General features: G+C 47.9%; 1 protein-coding gene across 3 annotated transcripts in view; it reads left to right on the top strand.

The window, feature by feature from the left end:
• Positions 1 to 23,358, top strand: part of tmcc3 (transmembrane and coiled-coil domain family 3) — a 130,805-nt gene that overhangs the window by 5,187 nt on the left and 102,260 nt on the right. Inside the window, exon 1 of one of the 3 annotated variants that reach the window (XM_068004650.1) lies at positions 17,540 to 17,693. The exons of 1 other annotated variant lie outside the window; for it this stretch is intronic. In XM_068004650.1, coding sequence (XP_067860751.1) covers positions 17,613 to 17,693 — 81 coding nt within the window. In that variant the 5' untranslated portion in view covers positions 17,540 to 17,612. Of the gene's footprint in view, positions 1 to 17,539; positions 17,694 to 17,766; positions 17,944 to 23,358 lie in introns of those variants that run through there. One more of the 3 variants, XM_068004655.1, reaches the window with a different exon arrangement.

A 23,358-nucleotide genomic window follows, 5' to 3' on the forward strand; every position in this document is an offset into this window, starting at 1 on the left:
TCCACCCGGAGCAGAAAGTATGGGGTCAGCAATGTGATGTATGAGTTATTTCAACTCCTGATTTAGCTCTGGAATTCCCTCCCAAACCTCTCACCCTCTGTCTCTTTCTTTTGGACCCTCCTTAAAACCTACCTCTTCGGTCACCCCTCCTAATATCTCTTTCTTTGGCTCAGTGTCAATTTTTGCCTGATTCACCTTAGGAAGTTTTCTTTGGTTAAAGGCGCTATATAAATGCAAATTGTTGTTTTGAGATTCTTGCTTTCTGGGCAATTCCAAAATGGCTGCCTCATATTTCCAGAATTAAAATAGTGTGAAGGGACGTCACAGGCTGACTTAGTGTTGCGGACACAATTAAATATTCTCATTCATCGTTTTCGGAAGAAACTTATCACTGAGGGTGAATTTCCTCGTGGATTCTCCTGCTGCTCCACCATAACTTTAGCCAAAGATCGGTGGAAACCCCGTTAATGTGTGTAACAAAGGCTTGCACCGAACTTCCGTCGAAGTTACATCGAAGCAGCAGGAGAATCCCCGAGGAAATTCAGCCCCATGGTTTCAGTACTTTACTTGGTGTATTCTGAACTACAAATAAGAGAAACAAAGAACAAACTTGCATTTCTAGAGCAGCTTTCACAACCTCAGCATGTCCCAAAGCGCTTTACAGCCAATTAGGTACTTTTGAAGTGTAGTCACTGTTGTAATGCAGGAAACACAGTAGCCAAATTGCGCACAGCAAGATCCCACAAACAGCAATGTGATAGTGACCAGATAATCTATTTTAGTGATGTTGTTTGAGGGATAAATATTGGCCAAGACATGGGGAGAACTCCCCGACTCTTCTTCGAAATAGTGCTGTGGGATCTTTTACATCCACCTGAGGGGGCAGTTGTTTTAACATCTCATCTAAAAGACGGCACATGTGATAGCGCTGCACTCCCTCAGTACTGGCACTGGAGTGTCAGCCTGGGTTATGTGCTCAAGTCTCTGGAGTGGGGTTTCAATTCACGAGCTCCTGGCTCAGAGGTGAGAGTGCTGCCCACTGAGCCTTGGCTGATACCCTCAGAAGACATACGATGTAAGAAAGCACTTGGGGAAATGAGCAAAGGTGGGTAGGAAAGTACAATTATGGTCTGGGATCAATGCTAGCTCATGACATACAACATGACACAGTTCGCATCCAGTGTGCAATGGTCTCGTGTCACTTCAAACTGGAACTGTTTTATTCAGCTCCATTTGTATCTGAAAGAATTCTGAAGTGATTCATTCTGTCATCTAACTAACGTTCCCTCCATCTAATCATCATTTCAGCACCATCCGCAGTGTGAAATTAGCTATTGATAATTGAGGTTCCATCTCCCTCAGCTGCAGTGTGTAAAACGTCTGGGTAATTCAGAGTGCATTGATTTAATTTAGATCACTCTAATCTCAAGAGTGCATTAGTAATACTGCTGGGGAGCTGGGGCCTTTTAGAGGAATCAAGCTCTTTTTTACCCTCTTACATTTACAAAATGTGATTCAGCAAGGGACCTGAGCGGCATTTTTCATCCAGCTGATTTGCTGCGTTGAGCACTGACAAAAAATGACAAACGGCGTCAAGTGAGCTCTCAGTTTATCCGCAATGCTCAATGGAACGGGGCGATTTGGAGTGAAGGTACACGGAGCTTTCAAAAATGTGAGGAGTCGATTCCCTCGGCCTTTCCAGCATATTTACGGTGTTTTATTATCAAATATTTATTACAAAATTAATACATTTAGCACACCTCCGGCGCTGGAATGGTTTAGGAGGGACTTGCAGCGTTGAAAGTCGGGCGGACGGTGTTCCTAGTACCCATGCACCTATGAAATGCTCTCCCTTCCCCCCTCTTCCTCCCCCCCGCCCCCCCCAACCTCCAAATTTCCTCGCTCTTCAGGAACCGTTTCCAAGATCCTGCCCCCCAGTCACCACCAGCCTGGTTTACATGTGGTCTAAGTGGGGGCCAGTGGTGGTATATCTCCGAGTCCCCTGTATCCAGACGCCTGTAGTGCTCGGGGTGAGTTAGACCTGGTGTCAGCATCATTCCACATTGGTGGAGGTGGCCAGTTTCCGATACAGAAGTCTAGAGGTAGACAGGTTTCGGAAGGCAGGAAATTTATTTCAAAGTTTTTTTTTTGCATTCTACCTAGGGACACCCGCACTTGCAATTCCCAGAGGGTCAGACCACCGACAGATTTTCAGAACCCCTCCCCCGTACCCTGTGCACGCAGTCAAAGCTTCTCAGGAGCAGGTATACCAATGGGCATCACAGTGGGAGGTCAGTAACACAGGATGGGGCAAAGGGGACTCAGGCAGTATTTACCGCAAGGAAAAACATCACAGCTAGCTCATCACTGAACTAGTGGGTTGAAGGAACATCCCTCAGTGGGCATTGGATGATGGGGGGTAGAAGGAGGTCAGGCGGTGGTGTCAAAGGTTGACTTTGTTCCGCAGATCTCTTCTCTTCTGTGGAACAGACTCTACCTTTGACTCACAGCCTGACCTCCTTCTACCCCGCCCCCCCCCCCCCACTACTGCCAATTGAGAGACATTCCCTCAATCCACTACCCATCCTACTATGTGGCAACACATCAGCCCTCTTTGCCCCTACATGACCTGCCAATCATCATCACCTGCATGAAGATTCAGCCCCACATATTTGCCCCCTTTCCTGTAGGACTCGAACCTCCATCAATAACAAGGTGCTCACCCATCCCTCACACCTGGGCTCCTACAGGTGCCATTTATAACCTATTCTCGTGCTTCTCCTAAGTGCCACCTGAGAGACGGCCGTATCGGGCATTCCTGGGTGGCTTGGTCCTCATCATCCTCTTCACCATCAACGTCAACATCTTCCTCTCCCTGTGCTCCCTGTTGCTGTGGTGGATCTGCAGGAAAGGAGGGTAGAACATTAGAATGGGACAGCCGAACCCCCTCGGGATTACGGAGACTGAAGGGGGTGAAAGGTTCTGCCTGCGTGGTCCCTCACAGGGATGCCAGGGCCACAGTGTAGGTGCTCCATCAATAACCTGGGGTGAGGGGTTTAAAGATGGTAATGCCCCCTCTGGTGGGCATTGGGTGCTAATTGTCCTGCAGGAAGTTTGAGTGATTGAGGGGACTGCTGGTGGTTGAGGAGTGTGCGCCAAGTGGCATGGGAGAGATGTGAGGGTGTTGAAGTGGTGGAAGGGTTGGTGGGTTGTCTGTAAATAATCGCTGTGAGAGGAGCTGGTCATCCATAATACAGGATACTGAGTTAGAGGCCCCCCCTTAACCAGAGAGCATTGAGGAGGTTTAGTTGTGCAAGTGCACAACTAAACCTTAATGACTTGGACTTGGGTGTACAGGGCACAATTTCAAAATTTGCAGATGACACAAAACTTGGAAACGTAGTGAACAGTGAGGAGGATAGTGATAGACTTCAAGAGGATATAGATAGGCTGGTGGCATGGGGGGACACATGGCAGATGAAATTTAACGCAGAGAATTGTGAAGTGATACATTTTGGCTGGAAGAACAAGGAGAGGCAATTTAAACCAAATAGTACAATTCTAAAGGAGGTGCAGGGACAGAGAGACCTGGGGGTATATGTGCGCAAACGTTTTAAAGTGGCAGGACAGGTTGAGAAAATGGTTAAAAAAGCATATGGGATCCTGGGCATTATCTATTGAGACAGAGTACAAAAGCAAGGAAGTTATGTTGAACCTCCAAAAAACACTGGTTCGGCCACAACTGGAGTATTGTATCCAATTCTGGGCACCGCACTTTAGGAAGGATGTGAAGGCCTTAGAGGGTGCAGAAGAGTTTTACTAGAATGGTTCCAGGGATGAGGGACTCCAGTTACGTGGATAGACTGGAGAAGCTGGGGTTGTTCTCCTTAGAGCAGAGAAGGTTGAGAGGAGATTTGATAGAAGTGTTCAAAATCATGAAAGGTTTAGATAAAGTAAATAAAGAGAAACTGTTCCCATTGGTGGATTGTTGATTGGCAAATGAACCAAAGGCGACATGAGGAAAAACATTTTTACGCAGCGAGTAATTATGATCTGGAATGCGCACCCTGAAAGGGCGGTGGAAGCAGATTCAATCGTGGCTTTCGAAAAGGTATTGGATAAATACTTGAAGGGAAAAAATTGCAGGGCGATGGGGAAAGACCAGGGGAATGGACTAATTTGATTGCACTTACAAAGAGCCAGCATGGGTTTGATGGGCCGAATGGCCTCCATCTGTGCTGTAACCATTCTATGATTCTAAGTGCTGCTTTAGGAGGATGAAGAGTGTGCTAGTGCCCAGAGTAGGCAAGGAAGAAAAGGAAGAGGTGCCCAGTGTGTTACCTTGCCTGGCCTGGTGAGGTTGTTGAACTTCTTACAGCTCTGTTCTGTACTCTTGGGGGTGAAGGCACTGACAGTCAGGACCAGACCCACCTCCCTCCAGGTGGCTCGAATGATTATTCTGGGTGATTTGGTGTCCCCCACACCCAGGAGTCTGCTCGCCCTGCCTTCAGAGTCCCCCTGGAGGGCTTTGGGGTCTGAATGAGTGAAGTTGTGAGTTGTCAACCTCTGACTTGGTGCCATACCCTGCTGCCCCTTGGCCACAGATGGCACGTGAGTGGTCATAATTCTGTCCGGGTGCAATTAAAATGTTCCTAAGATACGCAGTGGAGTTATTTGAGAGTGAAGCCAAAGATCGAAACACTGTTCCTTTCTTACCTGCTTGTCTGCTGCTGAACAGTGCAGGTTAATTACCCATTCAAAGGCTTCGGGTAGCTCAGCTGATTACACCCATTTTACACCGGTTTTAGACCAATCCCTGCACTAATGGAAATGCTAATGAGCAGACCGAGGAAACTCGTGTGTAACTCCCTCTAGAGACCACTGGTGGATGTATCACATTTTTTAAGGGTTTAAATTATTATGAAGGAATCCTAGGCCCCTATTTCAGGCCATAAAAACCGTCAGGTTTCATAAGAGAAAACAACGTTTTTCACTGGGATTGGAGGCTGTCAGCACCAACTATCAGATTGGTTGGAGGAAGGGGCTGGGGGCCGTCTATAGCTGCCACCATTTGCCAGAGACACGGCTTAGCCCTTATCACCAAGTCACACTGTAGCCGCTCCTCCTGATCCTCTGGCACCTTCTCCTCCTTTAAATGTGTAAACCCCGTTTCCACTGAAGTTACGATGGCAGAATGATCAGAGCGTGTAACTTTCACAGAGCAGAAGCAGCGGCCTGCAGTTTTAACGTGGGGTCGGGAGGAACACTCCTGCTCCTCCTGTCTCCACATTAAGGTGAGTAAAATATGTTGTGCTCACCAGTTGGGTGGCTGCCTCTGGGGCCGTGACAGGCGGACCAATTTTGCGTGATCCTGTCGCCGGCCTGTTTAGGGCCGGGCAGCGGTCGTTACACTCAGATCCTGCGTTGCGATTTCCAGGCCCATGCACTCCCCCTCACTCCGGGATCTGCGCTGATATAGTTAAAGTGAGAGACTTACCCTCAGCCTCTATTGGTTGTTTTGTTGACAGATATTAATAGATTTGAATTCCAACCGTTCACTGTGTTGTGTCAATGATGAAACGGTAAAACCACTTTCTGAAGCTAGGTATAAATAGTCCTGTTCAGAAGTAGCTCAAATCCAAATGGACAGTTAGTCTGAATCATTGAATGGAGCGGTCAGATGCCAAGGGCTGCATTGATTCAATCTCAACGGACTCATCTGGTGAAACCTGTCGATGAATCAGAAAGCAAATTAATATAATGATATTTCTCAGCAGGGGAAATTCTTCTGGGATCACATATAGGCCAGACCAGGTAAGGACGGCAGGTTTCCTTCCCTAAAGTGAACCAGTTGGGTTTTTATGACAATCCAACAGCTTCATGGTCACTTTTACTGAACCCAACTTTTTATTTCCAGACTTTTTTTTTAACTGAATTCAGATTCTCAAACTGCCGTGGTGGGATTTGAACTCCTGTTCCCTGGATTATTAGTCCAGGCCTCAGTTAATTTGTTTTTCTGTCGCCTTGTATTGCAAACGAGCCTTGGGCATTGGCTTAAGTCCAGGCCTCTCATTAACCATCTAGTGCTGGTTGCCAGTAAGGGTGGAAGATAGGCCTTAACTCACTTTAAAGCCATCTTCCCCCTTGGTCACGGTGCCTGGTCTCCATTTGCTGCCTCCCCCTGAAACCATCATGGGGGAAGCCCCAGAGAAAATCCTCCGTATCCCATAGAGTGGGGGAGACCATAACCATTGAGCGGCCTATTAGCAGAATTTAAATAGTACTGGTGAGCTATGGGCACCAAACAGGGGTCCTCCCGATAAGGCTGGCCGGCTTCGGGCCTGGTGCAATAAGGGGAGGCCTGGCCTGGCAGCAAGGTACCTCCTGGAGGGGTGGGGGGGGTGCTCACCATCGGCGGGGAAGGGGAAAGAGGGGCGTTCACCATCGGTGGGGTTCACCATCGGGGGGGTTCACCATCGTGGGGCTCACCATCAAGGGGGGGCTCACCATCAGGGGCCTCACCATCAGAGGCCTCACCATCGGAGGAGCTTACCATCGGTGGGGGCTCATCATCAATGGGGGCTCATCATCGGTGGAGGAAGAGTGGGGTTCACCACGGCGGGGGTTCACCATTGGGGGGCTCACTATTGGGGGGCTGGTACACCATCGGGGGGAACAGGGGGTTCGTTATTGAGGGGAAGGCGGGTTCACTATCGGGAGGGTGCTCACCATCGGGGGTGGGGAGGAAAGAGGGGCGTTCACCATCAGGGGGGTTCACCATCGGAGGGGTTCACCATCAAGGAGGGGCTCACCATCAAGGAGGGGCTCACCATCAAGGGGGGGCTCACCATCAGGGGCCTCACCATCGGGGGAGCTCACCATCGGTGGGGGCTCATCATCGGTGGAGGAAGAGTGGGGTTCACCATCGGGGGGTTTACCATCAGGGGGCTCACTATTGGGGGGATGGTACACCATCGGGGGGAACAGGAGTGTTCATCATCAGGGTGGTTCACCATCGGGGGAAGAGGGGGTTCGCTATTGAGGGGAAGGCGTGTTCACTATCGGGAGGGGACTCACCATCGGGGGAGGTTCACCATTGGGTGTTCCATCATCAGGGCGAGGCGGGGTAGGAGGGAGTTCACCGTCCGGGGGGGTTGGGGAGCCCGGGGTGGCAGCGGCCCAGATTATTTTTGGGGGGCCTCTTGTGCTGGATCTCCCACCAGACTGGTCGGAGCAGGCCAGTGCATGTCTAATATTACATACGTGCAGTTGATTTAAAGTTGCCTTCCCCAAGTCTTTAGATCAAAGACCTTTTTGTCAGAGTTATCTTAGTCTGTCACCAAACAGCCATTTCCTGTCTAAAAATAGATATTTAAAAGCTGATAGGTTGTAATTTAATCAGGCTGCAACATACAGTGCCTCCCAGTCCCTTACTTCCATCCTTTAAACTCCATGTTCTATTATTTTTAAGCTGGAAATAACGAATGAGTGTCTTCACATAATGGGGTGGACCTCGACTTTGTGCGATTGTGTAAAATGGGTGATGACGAGTCAGCATCCCGACTTACATCACTCTCCATAATCAGTCCCATTGATGTCAGCGGGAGAGATGTAGAACGAGCTGCCGACTCACTATCACCGTTTCACACCAACGCACAAAGACAAGGCCTTCCCCAAAGAGTGAAGAATAGACTTCCAGATAGAACGGTGGGGGATAAAACCGTGCATTCATTTAAGAACCAGTTGAAGGCACTGGAAGAGGGTTTTACAGAAAGAAAGAAAGACTTGCATTTATATAGCGCCTTTCACAACCTCAGGATGTCCCAAAGGACTTTACAGCCAATGAAGTACTTTTGAAGTGTAGTTACTGTTGTAATGTGGGAAACGTGGCGGCCAATTTGCGCACAGCAAGATCCCACAAACAGCAACATGATAAAGACCAGATAATCTGTTTTTAGTTATGTTGGTTGAGGGATAAATATTGGCCATTCTTTGCATTCCAGGATGATCCTGGAATAGTGAGCAGTGAGGTGGGTGGGAGGGTTTCAACTGCCACTTGTCCATATCTCGCCTGAAAAATGAACAGCTGGCAGAGGATAATTGGAGGGATGGAGCCATCAGCAGGACCTTGGTTGTCCTAGGCCCATCTTACACAATTTTCACTCAGATCGGTAAACAGCACACCGTCCCACCCTCATGACACTGCAGCACTCCCTCTGTACTGGAGCGTCAACCTAGATTTTGCAGTTAAGTCTCATGGAGTGGGACCTGAACCCACCACCACCTGACTCAGTGGCGAGAATGTTACCACTGAGCCATGGCTGGCACAGTGAAGGCAGTAAGAAGAGATGGCAGGTCCAGCTTGGAACAGAGCAAGAGACATTTTATTTCAGGCCACAGGGTAACGTGGTACATCAACAAAGCTAATTTTTCTGGACGTTTCGGAGGCGGATGAGAGGAGGGTGAGAGGAGGAACACCAGGGCCAAAGGAAGAGGACCATCACGGCCCAGGTGTGCACCCGGCAGAGCTGCCTCAACTTCACCAAGGAGCAATTTGTGAGGATGCTTTGCCTCACCAAAGAAGCCATAAATGAATCCTGCCATCTCCTGCAACCAAGAAGCAACATTTGCACATGCACCACCAGTAACGGTGAAATGGCAATGGCAGGAAAGCTGGCAAGGATCGGTCACCATGGCATTGCCAAGGTGACGGGCTGGCAAATCCATTAAAATCAGAACTGGGAAGCAATAGTTGCAGGAATCACTGGGAAGATGTGGAATTCCCAGGATACAGGGTCCATCTATTTCGGCCATTCAAGCACCTGTACAACATCCCATGGAGCCTATCCACAGATAGGCAATACTGACTGTGTCCACCACCAAGGAATTATGCAAGTGAATTTCCAGTTTCCAGGAAGTGCCTCTGATACCCATAACTTAACGGAATAATAGGCATGACAAAAACAAAGCCATTTTGTCCAAAATTATGCTGTTGGCTTCTTTCTTTCTGTCACAGTATATGTGGTTGACTCTGAACTGCCCTCTGAAGTGGCCTACCAAGCCGCTCAGTAGGGTAACTACGGGATGGGCAATAAATGCCGGCCTTGCCAGTGATGCCCACGGCCCAAGAATGAATATTAAAAAATACACAGGTTCACTCACAGGAAATGGCCCCAGTTTGTTTGGAAAGAATTGCCTCCTGATACAGATATCCGTTGAGAATTTCCTCGGAGGTTCTTCCAATCGCCCACCATACCCTCAGCGGTAATCCCATTCATTCCTGCTTCTCCTGGCCCCACAAAAATAATTTAAAACTGACCTTCCCCGAGGCCTCTTCTACTGTATCACGAGTGAACCCCGGTCGCGGTGAACCCCGGTCGCGGTGAACCCCGGTCGCGGTGAAACCCGGTCGCGGTGAACCCCGGTCGCGGTGAACCCCGGTCACAGTGAACCCCGGTCACAGTGAACCCTGGTCACGGTGAAACCCGGTCACGGTGAAACCCGGTCACGGTGAAACCCGGTCACGGTGAACCCCGGTCACGGTGAAACCCGGTTACAGTGAACCCCGGTCACAGTGAAACCCGGTCACAGTGAACCCTGATCACAGTGAAACCCGGTCACAGTGAACCCCGGTCACGGTGAAACCCGGTCACGGTGAAACCCGGTCACGGTGAACCCCGGTCACAGTGAACCCCGGCTGCACTGAACCCCGGTCACAGTGAAACCCGGTCACAGTGAACCCCGGTCACAGTGAAACCCGGTCACGGTGAACCCCGGCCACAGTGAAACCCGGTCACAGTGAACCCCGGTCACGGTGAAACCCGGTCACGGTGAACCCCGGTCACGGTGAACCCCGGTCACGGTGAAACCCGGTCACAGTGAAACCCAGTCACAGTGAGCACTGGTCACAGTGAAACCTGGCCGCAGTGAAACCTGGTCACAGTGAACCCTGGTCACGGTGAAACCCGGTCACGGTGAAACCCGGTCACAGTGAAACCCGGTCACAGTGAGCACTGGTCACAGTGAAACCTGGCCGCAGTGAAACCTGGTCACAGTGAACCCTGGTCACGGTGAAACCCGGTCACGGTGAAACCCGGTCACGGTGAAACCCGGTTACAGTGAACCCCGGTCACAGTGAAACCCGGTCACAGTGAACCCTGGTCACAGTGAAACCCGGTCACGGTGAACCCCGGTCACGGTGAAACCCGGTCACGGTGAACCCCGGTCACGGTGAACCCCGGTCACGGTGAAACCCGGTCACGGTGAACCCCGGTCACGGTGAAACCCGGTCACGGTGAAACCCAGTCACAGTGAGCACTGGTCACAGTGAAACCCGGTCACGGTGAAACCCGGTCACGGTGAACCCTGGTCACGGTGAAACCCTGGTCACAGTGAAACCTGGTCACAGTGAACCCTGGTCACAGTGAAACCCGGTCACGGTGAAACCCGGTCACGGTGAAACCCGGTCACGGTGAACCCTGGTCACGGTGAAACCCGGTCACGGTGAACCCTGGTCACGGTGAAACCCGGTCACGGTGAAACCCGGTCACGGTGAACCCCGGTCACGGTGAAACCCGGTCATGGTGAAACCCGGTCACAGTGAACCCCCGGTCACAGTGAACCCCGGTCACAGTGAAACCCGGTCACAGTGAGCACTGGTCACAGTGAAACCCGGTCACAGTGAAACCCGGTCACAGTGAAACCCGGTCACAGTGAACCCCGGTCACGGTGAAACCCGGTCACGGTGAACCCCGGTCACGGTGAAACCCGGTCACGGTGAAACCCGGTCACGGTGAAACCCGGTCACAGTGAACCCCGGTCACAGTGAAACCCGGTCACAGTGTAACCCGGTCACAGTGAAACCCGGTCACAGTGAAACCCGGTCACAGTGAACCCCGGTCACAGTGAAACCCGGTCACAGTGAGCACTGGTCACAGTGAAACCCGGTCACAGTGAAACCCGGTCACGGTGAGCACTGGTCACAGTGAACCCCGGTCACAGTGAAACCTGGTCACAGTGAAACCCGGTCACAGTGAGCACTGGTCACAGTGAACCCCGGTCACAGTGAAACCTGGTCACAGTGAAACCCGGTCACAGTGAACCCCGGTCACAGTGAAACCCGGTCACGGTGAGCACTGGTCACAGTGAACCCCGGTCACGGTGAGCACTGGTCACAGTGAACCCCGGTCACAGTGAAACCTGGTCACAGTGAAACCCGGTCACAGTGAGCACTGGTCACAGTGAAACCCGGTCACAGTGAAACCCGGTCACAGTGAACCCCGGTCACAGTGAGAACTGCGCTCGCTTGAACTGATTTTGTGCTAAAATGACAATTAGGGTCGTATGAAGGTCATAGGATCCCAATTTGCATATTTAAAGGGACCTAGTGTCTGAAACAGGCGCCCAGCGGTAGGCCCCTGTAAAAAAGTGCCGGCATTAACGGAGCAGTATGTCTCCCAATCCTATTTTGAGGCCATTGTCAACACCAATTTCGGTGAGTTAAAATCGGCCCCGTCTGTCCGGTCAAGTTTACACTGCAGTTTAGCGTAGCAGACGCTACAGTTTGTTATTTTTCTATCTTCTATCTAGTTAACCTGTGTCTGCTGTAAATCCAGTGTGTCATTGCTTCTGCTCACTTATCCGTTTACTGGTTAATAAATCTATGTGACAATTTCTAAGCTGTGGTCTGGTGAAGTGATTATTCTGCTGCTGCCTGAAGCTGAGCAAGCTCATGTGATAGACCCATATGAGCCAAAAATACAATAACAAAGGTTCTCTGTTCAACCCCTGGACTCGCTATAAATTATCTAGATATTGGGCAGCTCATAGCACACTCTAGGTCATGGGGAGTGAGAACCTACCTACAGGAATGGGCAAACTAGTGAATGGTAACCTTGGGACTGATATCGGGATATTGGTGATCACACAAGGACTGATCAACATGTAGAATGAAGTTCCATTTGGAGTGATGGGGGCAAAAACCCTGGGATCATTTAAGAAACAATTGGATGCTCCATTGTGGGTTGGCTTAGAATCTGTCTGGATGGATGAATGGTTTTCCTTATCTGTAATTATCCCAAGGTGCTAATCCCAAGAAAAATACTCAAAGTAAAAGCCCCAAAATATAACAATGGGTTTCCTACTTATTCCATGGTGAAGACTATTGGGGCTGTTGCTTCCTTGGACATGTGTACTTTCTCCAAGTATGGCTTACCCTGGTCTCCTGGTTGACCTATCTCCAATACCTGGGTTGGCATCTGAGCATTGCTGGTTTGCCTACAGCACTCCCTAGAGAGCACTTTGGTATATCCTGATTTGATACAGTGATAGTGGTAGCACTCTCACCTCTGAGTCAGAAGGTTTGGGTTCAAGCCCCACTCCAGGGACTTGAGCACATAATCCAGGCTGACACTCCAATGCAGTACTGAGGGAGTGCTGCACTGCCGGAGGTGCCGTCTTTTGGGTGAGACGTTAAACTGAGGCCCCGTCTGCTCTGTCAAGTGGACATAAAATTTCCCATGGCACTATTTGAAGAAGAGCAGGGGAGTTCTCCCCTGGTGTCCTGACCAATATTTATCCCTCAACCAACATCACTAAAAATCTGGTCACTGCTGTTTGTGGGATCTTGCTGTGCGCAAATTGGCGGCCGTGTTTCCTACATTACAACAGTGACTGCACTTCGAAAGTACTTCATTGGCTGTAAAGCACTTTGGGATGTCCTGAGGTTGTGAAAGGTGCTAAATAAATGCAAGTCTTTCTTCTTTGATGCATTTAATGCTTCTTCTGATGCATTCAATGTAAGGGGTGTACTCTTAAAGTTGGAGATAGGTCACTTAGGAGTGAAATCAGAAAGCACTTTTTCACACAAAGGGGAGTGGAAATCTGGAACTCTCTTCCCCCAAAAGGCTGTGGATGCTGCGGGTCAATTGAAATGTTCAAAATTGAGATTGATAGATTTTTGTTGGGTAAGGGTATCAAGGGAAAGGGAGCAGACGGGTAAATGGAGTTGAGGTATAGATTAGCCATTGAATGGCGGAACAGGCTCGAGGGGCTGAATGGCCTCCTCCTGTTCCTATGTTCCTATGTAAGAGTAATTTCACCTCCTTAGAATTTCAAAGAGCCTCGTATAAGAGTCAATCAAATTTTCCACAAATTTAAGACCAAATGAGTCAGTCAGTTGATTTCCTAAAACACCTTCAAAATGATGGACACAAAGCACAAGGATTGTATAAACAAGCAAATATGTTATCGAGCAACAAGAAGGGCATTCAAATAGCTGACCAACTGGATGAACTTTCCTTCATCCTCTACTTCCTCACTTTGAGCTAGTTAGGCTCCAGGTGGGTCTGCCTATCTGCTACTTTGTGCTCCAGAAACTAATCAACTCCAAACTCACTCAGAAGTTAGAATAGTGCGGCTTTAAGATTGACTGTGTCTGCGTCAGTTTATAGCAGAAGATTTGAACGCCGTTGATAATTGTGAAAAATATTGTCAGTGCCAAACCTCCGTACACTTCAAACTAATGCTCCTTCAAAAAAAGATTTTCTAGATTGAGGTTTGGTTGAAAGATTTTGGTTATTATTTTTTTAAGTCGTTTTTAAAATTTATTGTTGGGATTTGGGTGACGCTGGCAAGGCCGGTATTTATTGCCCGTTCCTGGTTGCCCTTGAGAAGGTGGTGGTGAGCCTTCTACTTGAACTGCTGCAGTCTTGTGAGGCTGCAATGAGGTAGAAAGGTAATGAGTTCTGCCTTTGCGCTATTTGCATGATGCTGTGATTTGATGCAAAGATTGCAATGGTAAAATATGGCGTGAGGAGACTAACAAAGGTGTTCCAAAATATTCAGTAAAATGGAGATTCTGAATATTCTTCAAGATTTAATTAAGTTTAAAAAAAATTCAGCAGAAGCACATTATCACATTGAATTAATAAGCTGATCAAAAGTTTGTTATTGGCTGTTTTAGGATGTTTTTGGAAAAGATTCAATTTGATGTTAACTTCATAGTGAAGCAGCTCAGAGCTGAAAATCACCTTTTTAGCAGCTGTTAAAAGTCTAAATCTGATTCCCAATAGACATCAATCCCGAGGACCGGACAGCCTATACTTCTGCCCTAATTGACGATAATTAAGGAATCTCATTACAACGGGCTGTAAATTAGCCTGGATGAAAATGGAAATGCCGCACTGCTACTTTAGGCAATCTTCTCCTGTTCAGCTGCATTGATGTAGCAATCCCCAGCATAAAGAGTGAAACAAGTCCATTCCTACCACACACCAGGGGGTAGTGAAGGGAGACTGGGGTATACTGAGTAAACCTACTTTTTATTTTGGAAGGTTGGAAGGAGTATTACCACTTTTTGGCGGTGTAAAGTTAAGGGTATACTGATTTAAGCCCATTTTTTGGCAGTGTATAATTGAGGGTATACAGATTTATGTCCACTTTTTGGCAGTGTATAATTGAGAGTATACAGATTTATGTCCACTTTTTGGCAGTGTATAATTGAGGGTATACTGATTTGAGCCCACTTTTTGGCAGTGTATAATTGAGGGTATACTGATTTGAGCCCACTTTTTGGCAGTGTATAATTGAGGGTATACTGATTTAAGCTCACTTTTTGGCAGTGTATAATTGAGGGTATACTTTTCATTTATGGAGATTAAGATATGAACGAGGAACAAATTTAGGGGATGAAATTTTCTTTCCGATTGACTTCAAGCTGTTGATTCATAGAAATATAGAAAATAGGAGCAGGAGTAGACAATTCGGCCCTTCGATCCTGCTCCGCCATTCAATATGATCATGGCTGATCCTCTATCTCAATACCATATTCCCGCTCTCTCCCCATACCCCTTGATGCCTTTTGTGTCTAGAAATCTATCTAGCTCCTTCTTAAATATATTCAGTGACTTGGCCTTCGCAGCCTTCTGTGGTAGAGAATTCCACAGGTTCACCACCCTCCGAGTGAAGAAATTTCTCCTCATCTCAGTCCTAAATGTCCTACCCCGTATCCTGCGACTGTGACCCCTCGTTCTGGACCTCCCAGCCAGGGGAAACATCCTCCCTGCATCCAGTCTGTCTAGCCCTGTCAGAATTTTCTATGTTTCAATGAGATCCCCTCTCATTCTTCTAAACTCGAGTGAATACAGGCCGAGTCGACCCAATCTCTCCTCATACAACAGTCCTGCCATCCCAGGAATCAGTCTGGTGAACCTTCGCTGCACTCCCTCTATGGCAAGTATATCCTCTTTTAGGTAAGGAGACCAAAACTGTATACAATACTCCAGGTGTGGTCTCACCAAGGCCCTCTATAACTGCAGTAAGACATCCTTGCTCCTGCACTCAAATCCTCTTGCCCTCAATTATACACTGCCAAAAAGATTCGCTATTGCCCGTTTTGAGTTATTGCCAAAGAACAATTTCACCCTGTAGTGTGATGGACCTCATCAGCACTCCTTCCACACACATGTCCACACTGGCCTAGGGTGTCCAATTGCAATGTTGCTGGTTATTCGTTGCTCTAACAAGCAGATTATTTATTAACAGATTACACAGGGCACACGATTCATGGCCATAGTTTTCAGTCCAGCTCAGTGGGGCACATTCTCTCATTTGATTGTGATCACTAGATAATATTCATGTATGTATAAAATAATCTACTCCAAACTGCTAGAAAAAGCACCAAAGTTAACATTTTCTGGGGGGGGGGGCAGTGCGGCAGCACGCTTTCGAACCTCTCCCCACCCCCACCCCCACCCCGAGAATGGATCCTGTCCAGTTTTCCCATCTTTACTATTCCCGCTACACCACTGCTGTCGGCCATTTTATTCAGGCCATTATTATGGAGAAGACTCAATTTATTGAATCTCCTGAGGGGTCTCATTGACCCGGGTAAGAGGCCAAGATGATAAGCTGTGTGAACTTTCTCCCTCATCTCCCAATAGCTCCACGATACCTCTGTAACAACACAAGCTGCACCGTTCAACTCTGACATCCCTCAAATGATCTTCCCATAGTCCCAGGAACATGTGCTCCATGGAATATTTCATCACCTCTATCTGCGATCGCTTATCCTCGAAACCATCAGTCCTTTCCTCCCTCACTCGCTCCTCCTCTCCTGAAAGCAGCGACACAGACTGGGGGACAACCCTACGGCTGGTGGCCAATCTTCTCACCTCGTCCCGGACAGTGAGTGCCATTCAACTACTACAGGCATCACAGCTGAGCACAGTCCCATCCTTACCCCATGTCCACACAACTACACTTTACAGCGGGGGGTCAGTGGATTGCAATAAAGGAACCTGGGACGATTTTACCCTCCACGAGCTGAGGCCACTTGTAACACACTCCCTCTCCAGCAGAGGTCCCCTAGCATGATCAATCCAGGGACCTTCCTGGCCGATATAGCTCATACTTTCCATCACCTGGTGTACTTCACCATAGGAATATTGGGCAGCTCATACAAGCGATGACTTATTCCTGATGGTTTTTTTTGTAAAGGGGAACATCTCCAGTCTCATGTTTGCACCACATGGGGCTTTCTGCTAAACAGAAGTTTGATAGAAGTGGTGGGAAGCTGGTCTGGGAAAGGGAAAAATTAGACAGGGGTTAGCCTGACCTGACTGCCCTCTAGTGACCCTGCTGGCAAGTCTGAAACTCCAGGTGGGGATAGAATCGGGCTGAGCTATTGTGCCCTTCTTATCACCCCTGTGATGGTGTTAGCTGTGGCTCAGTGGGTTCAAACCCCACTCCAGAGACTTAAATAGAAAATCCAGGCTGACACTCCAGTGCAGTACTGAGGGAGTGCTGCACTGCCGGAGCTGTCATTTTTGGATGAGACTTTAAACCAAGGCCCCGTCTGCCTTCTCGGGTGAACGGCAAAGATCCCATGGCACTATTCGAAGATAAGCAGGGGAGTTCTCCCCAGTGTCCTGGCCAATATTTATCCCTCAACCAACATCACTAAGAAACAGATGTCCTGGTCATTGTCACATTGCTGTTTGTCGGATCTTGCTGTGTGCAAATTGGCTGTTGCCTTTCCTACAACAGTGAGTACACTTCAGAAGTACCTCATTGGCTGTAAAGCGCCTTGGGACGTCCTGAGATCATGGGAGGTGCTATGAGGAATGCAAGTTCTTTCTTTAATATCTCTGAGGCGGAGTGCTGTGTGAAAGATCATTCGCACTGTGCCTCCCAAAATCAGTCCCTCCTTCGTCTAGAGTTTCACCTCGATGAGCTCTGCTGAAATTGGGAACTCATTCCTTTTAGGGGGCGATGGACACAATCGGTCTATCAGCAGATTACAGCACCGGGTCACTAGAAGGCTGAACTGTACTTAAACTTTAAATGTTGGTTAAGGAGTTTTTGTGCGATTTAAAGCGCGGATAACACTGAGCAGATGAAGAGATAAGACTCGGTCTGTTGTATTCACACGAGCCCAGTGCAACACCGAAACTCAAAAGAGAAGCTTTTTCACAGGCTTAGGGAATGAGTGACATGTGTAGGAGGAGGGGTTTATTCAACACACGGCAGATGCCTGAATGTTTAAGCAGTCGCTGTCGCCTCGGTCAGACCCAACAGTTAGCAGCACGACCCTGCAGCCCACAGCCTCGATCATGCCCAACACTGACTCTGCATTCGCTGTGCACCCAACTCTTCCTGGTCCAGACAATCAGTCCTATCGAAAGAAGATTATGGTAATTCTAAGCTTCTCTATGTAATGTTATTTAAAGGTCTGGTTTTAATGTATCCAGGAAGCCCTGTGTATCTGCAGGCTGCCCGCAATCGTCCAGAATCATCAGCTGGAGAAGTTTATGAGTCTGGAGGTTTGAGCATAGCTGCAAGCGTGAAAAGCCTTCAGTAAAGCAGCTGATCCATCCATGACTCGAATTGCTTAGATTGCTGTCGGCGGGTGTTTTGAACACGGCTGTAACATCAGTGGGACAGGTAAGCAGGTAATAGCTGCGGCACATATACCCCTGGGCTTTCGTGTTGGGTGTTCGAGCAGCTTGGCATGTCTCAACAGGCAGGTGTGTGTGTGTGGCAGAGAAATGACAGAAAACAGGTCTGCTTGTCTTCAACCTGAGATGTTGTCAGGCAGGTTTGTACTTTAGTTGTCACCAGGCTAATGGCTCATCGCTTGAGCTCTGCTTGTTCCTGAGACCACAGCGTGAGAAGGCTGGTGTTTTTATCAATATTTCCCAATGTTTCATGGCGAATCCTTGCCCGGCACTGGCTTATGTTGGAGGTAGTGGAGCTTCAGTCAGCTTTGTAGTATCGGGCACACTTGGGCTGAGGCATTTAAAACCAGTCGAAGTTTCATGATATATTAACTATTAATATATCAGAGTGTGCTAGTTATAAACACAGCATGGATTTGTTAAAGAAAGACCTGCATTTATATAGCTCCTTTCACGACCTCAGGACGTTCAAAAGCACTTTACCAAACAATTAAGTACTTTTGAAGTGTAGTCACTTGTAATTTAGGAAACGCGGCAGCCAATTCGAGCACAGCAAGATCCCATAAACAGTAATGTGATAATGAGCAGATAATCTCTTTTATTGATGTCGGTTGAGGGATAAATTATGGCCAGGAAACCGGGGAGAACTCCCCTGCTCATCAAAATAGTGTTATGGGATCTTTTACATCTACCTGAGAGAGCAGGCAGGACCTCGGTTTAATGTGCCACCTCAAAGACAGCACCTCTGACAGTGCAGCACTCCCTCAGTACTGCAGTGGGAGTGCCAGCCTGGATTTTGTGCTCAAGTCTCTGGAGTGGGACTTGAACCCACAACCTTCTGACTCTGCGCCACGCCTTGTTCAGACTGAATGTCGTGTCATAGGTCAGCCTGTTACCCAAATGCCCTGAAGCTGGTGATTTGTTCCTGCACAATTGCAGGGGCACCAGTGACCCTCTGGTTCCGTGTCGAAGTGTAGACAGGGAGTATTGGTGAACTGCTGCTTCATGGGGGGCATTGCAGCCAATTCCAGTCTGGCCTCTACCTTGATGTCTGCACAACCGCACCTTTCAGGAGCAGTCAATGGATGTCCTGGGTGGGTATCAACCCAGGCTGATGTGTTTCTTTACCCCTGACAGCCCTCAGACTGGGGTATAAATCCGTCATGGGTGGAAGCCATTGTCTTTGGTCCCCTCCACAAACTCCGTTCCTGGCCACCGACTCCATCCCTCTCCCTGGCCACTGTCTGAGGCTGAACCAGACCGTTCGTGACCTTGGCGTCCTATTTGACCCTGAGATGAGCTCCCAACCCCATATCTTCTCCATCACCAAGACCGCCTACTTCCACCTCCGTAACATCGCCCATCTCCACCCCTGCCTCAGCTCATCTGCTGCTGAAACCCTCATCCATGCCTTTGTTACCTCTAGACTGGATTATTCCAATGCTCCCCCAGTCAGCCTCCCCTCTTCCACCTTCCATAAACTTGAACTCATCCAAAACTCTGCTGCCTGTATCCTAACTTGCACCAAGTCCCGTTCACCCATCACCCCTGTGTTCGTTGACCTACATTGGTTCCCGGTCCAGGAACGTCTGGATTTTAAAATTCTCATCCTTGTTTGCAAATCCCTCCGTGGCCTCACCCCTCCCTATCTCGGTAACCTCCTCCAGCCCTACAACCCTCAGATCTCTGTGCTCCTCCAATTCTTGCATCTTGCGCATCCCCGATTTTCATCACTCCACCATTGGCGGCCGTGCATTCAGCTGCCTAGGTCCTAAGCTCCGGAATTCCCTCCCTGAATCTCTCTGCCTCTCTCTCCTCCTTTAAGATGCTCCTTAAAACCTACCTCTTTGACCAAGCTTTTGGTCACCTGTCCTAATATTGCCTTGTGTGGCTCAGTGTCAAATTTTATCTGATAAACGCTCCTGTGAAGCACCTTGGGATGTTTTGCTACATTAAAGGCACTATATAAATGCAGGTTGGTGTTGTTGTAGTGTAGAACGGGTGATAGTGAATCGGCAGTCCATTCCGCACTCCGCCCGATTCCCTTTTCCGTAATGGAGTGCGGCCAAGTCGCTATTGTCCATTCTGCACTACCACTCAATACAAATTTGTACCCCACTATGTTGAAAAGATTTACTTGATAATTGAAAACTGCTGAAGGGGTGATGTATGAACCAGGTCACATCTCTTGACTGGGCAGATGGAGATCTCATCCAGTCAGAACATTTCGTTTGATTTTATAATGTAAATTTTTCTCACTTCCCTATCTCTCAGTCTTAATGTACGGAGTGGGGTAATGAGTCTCAAACAAGTTCAGTTGTTCTCACAACACTCCTTACTTTTTACTTCACCGCAGTACAAAAGGATATTGTGGTTATTGAGAGAATACAGAAGAGGGCAACCAGAATGATTGAGGGTCCGGAGGGATTGGATTATGAGGAGCGATTATGTAAATTAGGCATGTTCTCACTGGGAAAGAGAAGGTTGAGAGATGATCTGATTGCTGGTTTTAGGATTCTAAAGGGACTGGATAATGTAGATCATGACAAACTGTTTCAACTTATCCAGAATAGTAGAACCAGAGGACACGGTCTGTGCTTGAAGGGTGGGGGTAAATTCAAAACTGATCTGCAGATACAATATTTCAATGAGTGAGTGGTCAATCTATGGAACAGGCTCCCTGGGGAGACGGTGAAACAGACAGTGTTAATTCACTCAAATGCAAATTCGATAGAATTCTTTCAGAAAATAACAGTTTGGGATATAGTATATGAATAATTTAAGACATGACGTGACATGTGGTGAGTAACACGATTGGGACGAACAGGTGACTTTGGACCTATGTTTCCTATGCTTTCCCCAACTGGGTTTTCCCTCACCTCATGTCTGGGTCTATTGTAGACTCATTGAGAGAGATTGATTGCTCTGATAGGTCAACAACTCCACCATTGTGTCAACAACTCCACCATTGTGTCAACAACTCCACAATGGTGGAGTTGTTGACACAATGGTGGAGTTGTTGACCTATCAGAGCAATCAATCTCTCTCAATGAGTCTACAATAGAAGGCAAATTAGGTGGACCTTGGTCTTTTGATGTCTCACAATTCTTATATTCCTATAAATGCAAGTTGTACTTGGTGCTCTGGGAGGGGCAGGTCTGAGTACAGCGATGGATGAAGCAGACAAAAACCAAACTCTCAGCTTCCTTTACACTCTTCTGCATTGACATCCAGTCCTATTTATCGCCAATCAAAAGTCAGAATCATGCACTGTGGTAGATTAAGGACTTCTTCAGCATCTGGTGTCCTAGCCAATATTTATCCCTCAACCAACATCACTAAAACAGATTATCTGGTCATTTATCTCATTGCTGTTTGTGGGATCTTGCTGTGTGCAAATTGGGTGCCGCATTTCCCAAATTACAGCACTTCAAAACTACTTAATTGGCTGTAAAGAGCTTTGGGACGTCCTGAGTTTGTGAAAGGCACTGTATAAATGCGGGTTTTTTTTAAGATCACCCAGTGGAATTGGTTTGAAGGCAGGAAATGGTATAACTATTTCCTAACAAATAAAAAGAAAATATTGTGTTCTCTTCATAATTACACAAGCAGCCGTCAGCGATTATCCTAAAATGTGGAATTTTTAAATCATCTCATAATGGTTGCTTATTTGATAACCTTTTCTTAAAATGTCAAATTAGTGATACTTTACTGGCCCTACTTCATTAAAAAGGGCTATTTCTGTCACCAAATTATGCAGTTGTTTCAAACAAATGCAAAATGCTCTCCTTCAGCAAAACCTGGCAAAACTACAGGATGTTCTGTGGCTCCAGTAATACCCTGCCAAGATTAGAATTGTAATTGTAATATTTATTCAAAAAATGGATAAAATATGCATCCAAGGGCCAACAATAACTACACACAAAACAAGCAGTTGTTTTAGATTCTGTCTGTCTCATCTGAGTGAGGTCTTACTGGGTGATACTGTGTGTTGTCGGAAAACAAAGATATAGGCTTAGAAATTGGGCCACGCAGCATCTATTTTTCGGGCACTGCGTGGACACCTAATGCCCCAAAATGACGAGCAGGAAACGACGCACTTCTAGTTGGACATTCGCCATCAGCCATATTGGGTAAGGACAAAGCAGAGGCGACCTTTACCCACACCTGGAGCAAGCATTAGGCCCTTTGTATTTGAAAATAACTGGCCTGGCTCCTGCTCAAGGTCCTCACTGCAAAATTGGTTTGTCCTGAGGCTCCTCTACCCACCTCCCCCCCACTCCCCCGCCGGACCCAGGGTCCCCGATCCCCCCGACCCAGTGCCCTCCGATCCTCGACCCTGACCCTCCGACCCCCAACCCCTCGACCCTGACCCCCCGACCCCGACGCGCCAATCCTGACCCCCCCAACCTCATGGTAATGATGTCTGAGGCCCAATAACCGGGGTTGCTCGGACCTCTCCATTTTGGCGCAGGGCATTTACCGGGTGCCCAAAAATGGGTGCTCCTGAATTCCTAGGCCAAACTGTTTAGAGAAAGTAACATGGTTTATGCATCAGAATCTTCAATGATAGCTTCTCTCCCCTGTGACATTGTGACTGTTTCCCACATTGTTGAGGGGCACTCAGCACCAGCTAATCTCACCCAGTTCATTCACGTTAATATCCATGAGAGTACAAATCAAACAGTCCGGTTATTGAGGATTCTTCTCCAGTGAGTCTCTACATTTGACCTCCCTCCATTCCTGAACACCTCAGAGCTAATTCTCTTCAGCCGTCCCCTCATTTCCATCTGTTAGCATGTATTTCTCCTTTATTCAAACCTCAGCCATCGGTGGATGTCTAGATGGATTATTTCACTCTTGATTTCTGCAGAAAATGTTCCATTAGTTTGATGACCGAGCGTCATGGCAACTGAAATAGGCCTGTTACTGTGGCACTAAATAGAGTAATTGAATTGATTGCTAAGAATGAGCAACGGTTTTCAAATTATAAGATTAATCATTCAGCCATCACTTTTGCTAAGTCAGCACAGATTGATGCACAAGATATAAAATATATAGGCCCTGACATTTGATGGTGACACGCCTGTTTCTCAGGCACAAAACGGGCACCTAAGTATCCAATCTGGCGGGCGGGGCGCGCACGTGGACATTCGGCGCTGGAAGAGCGTGGCCCGCCATATTGGTGAAGGCAGAAAAAGACGTCCAGGGCTTGCATCTGAAACAGGCGATAGGCCCTCTGCATATGCAAATAGAGGGCCTAACGCCTGTTTGAGGCCCCGTTGTAAAATTGAGCTGCCTTGCACACAGCAGGCGCTGGGAATGTTCAGGAAAACGTGGTCTACAGGCGGCCTAACCTGCGGTCCTTAAAGGGTAAAGCTTTTATTAAAAATACTTACCT

The sequence above is a fragment of the Heptranchias perlo genome, chromosome 24, assembly GCF_035084215.1.
Source record: "Heptranchias perlo isolate sHepPer1 chromosome 24, sHepPer1.hap1, whole genome shotgun sequence".
Taxonomy (NCBI): domain Eukaryota; kingdom Metazoa; phylum Chordata; class Chondrichthyes; order Hexanchiformes; family Hexanchidae; genus Heptranchias; species Heptranchias perlo.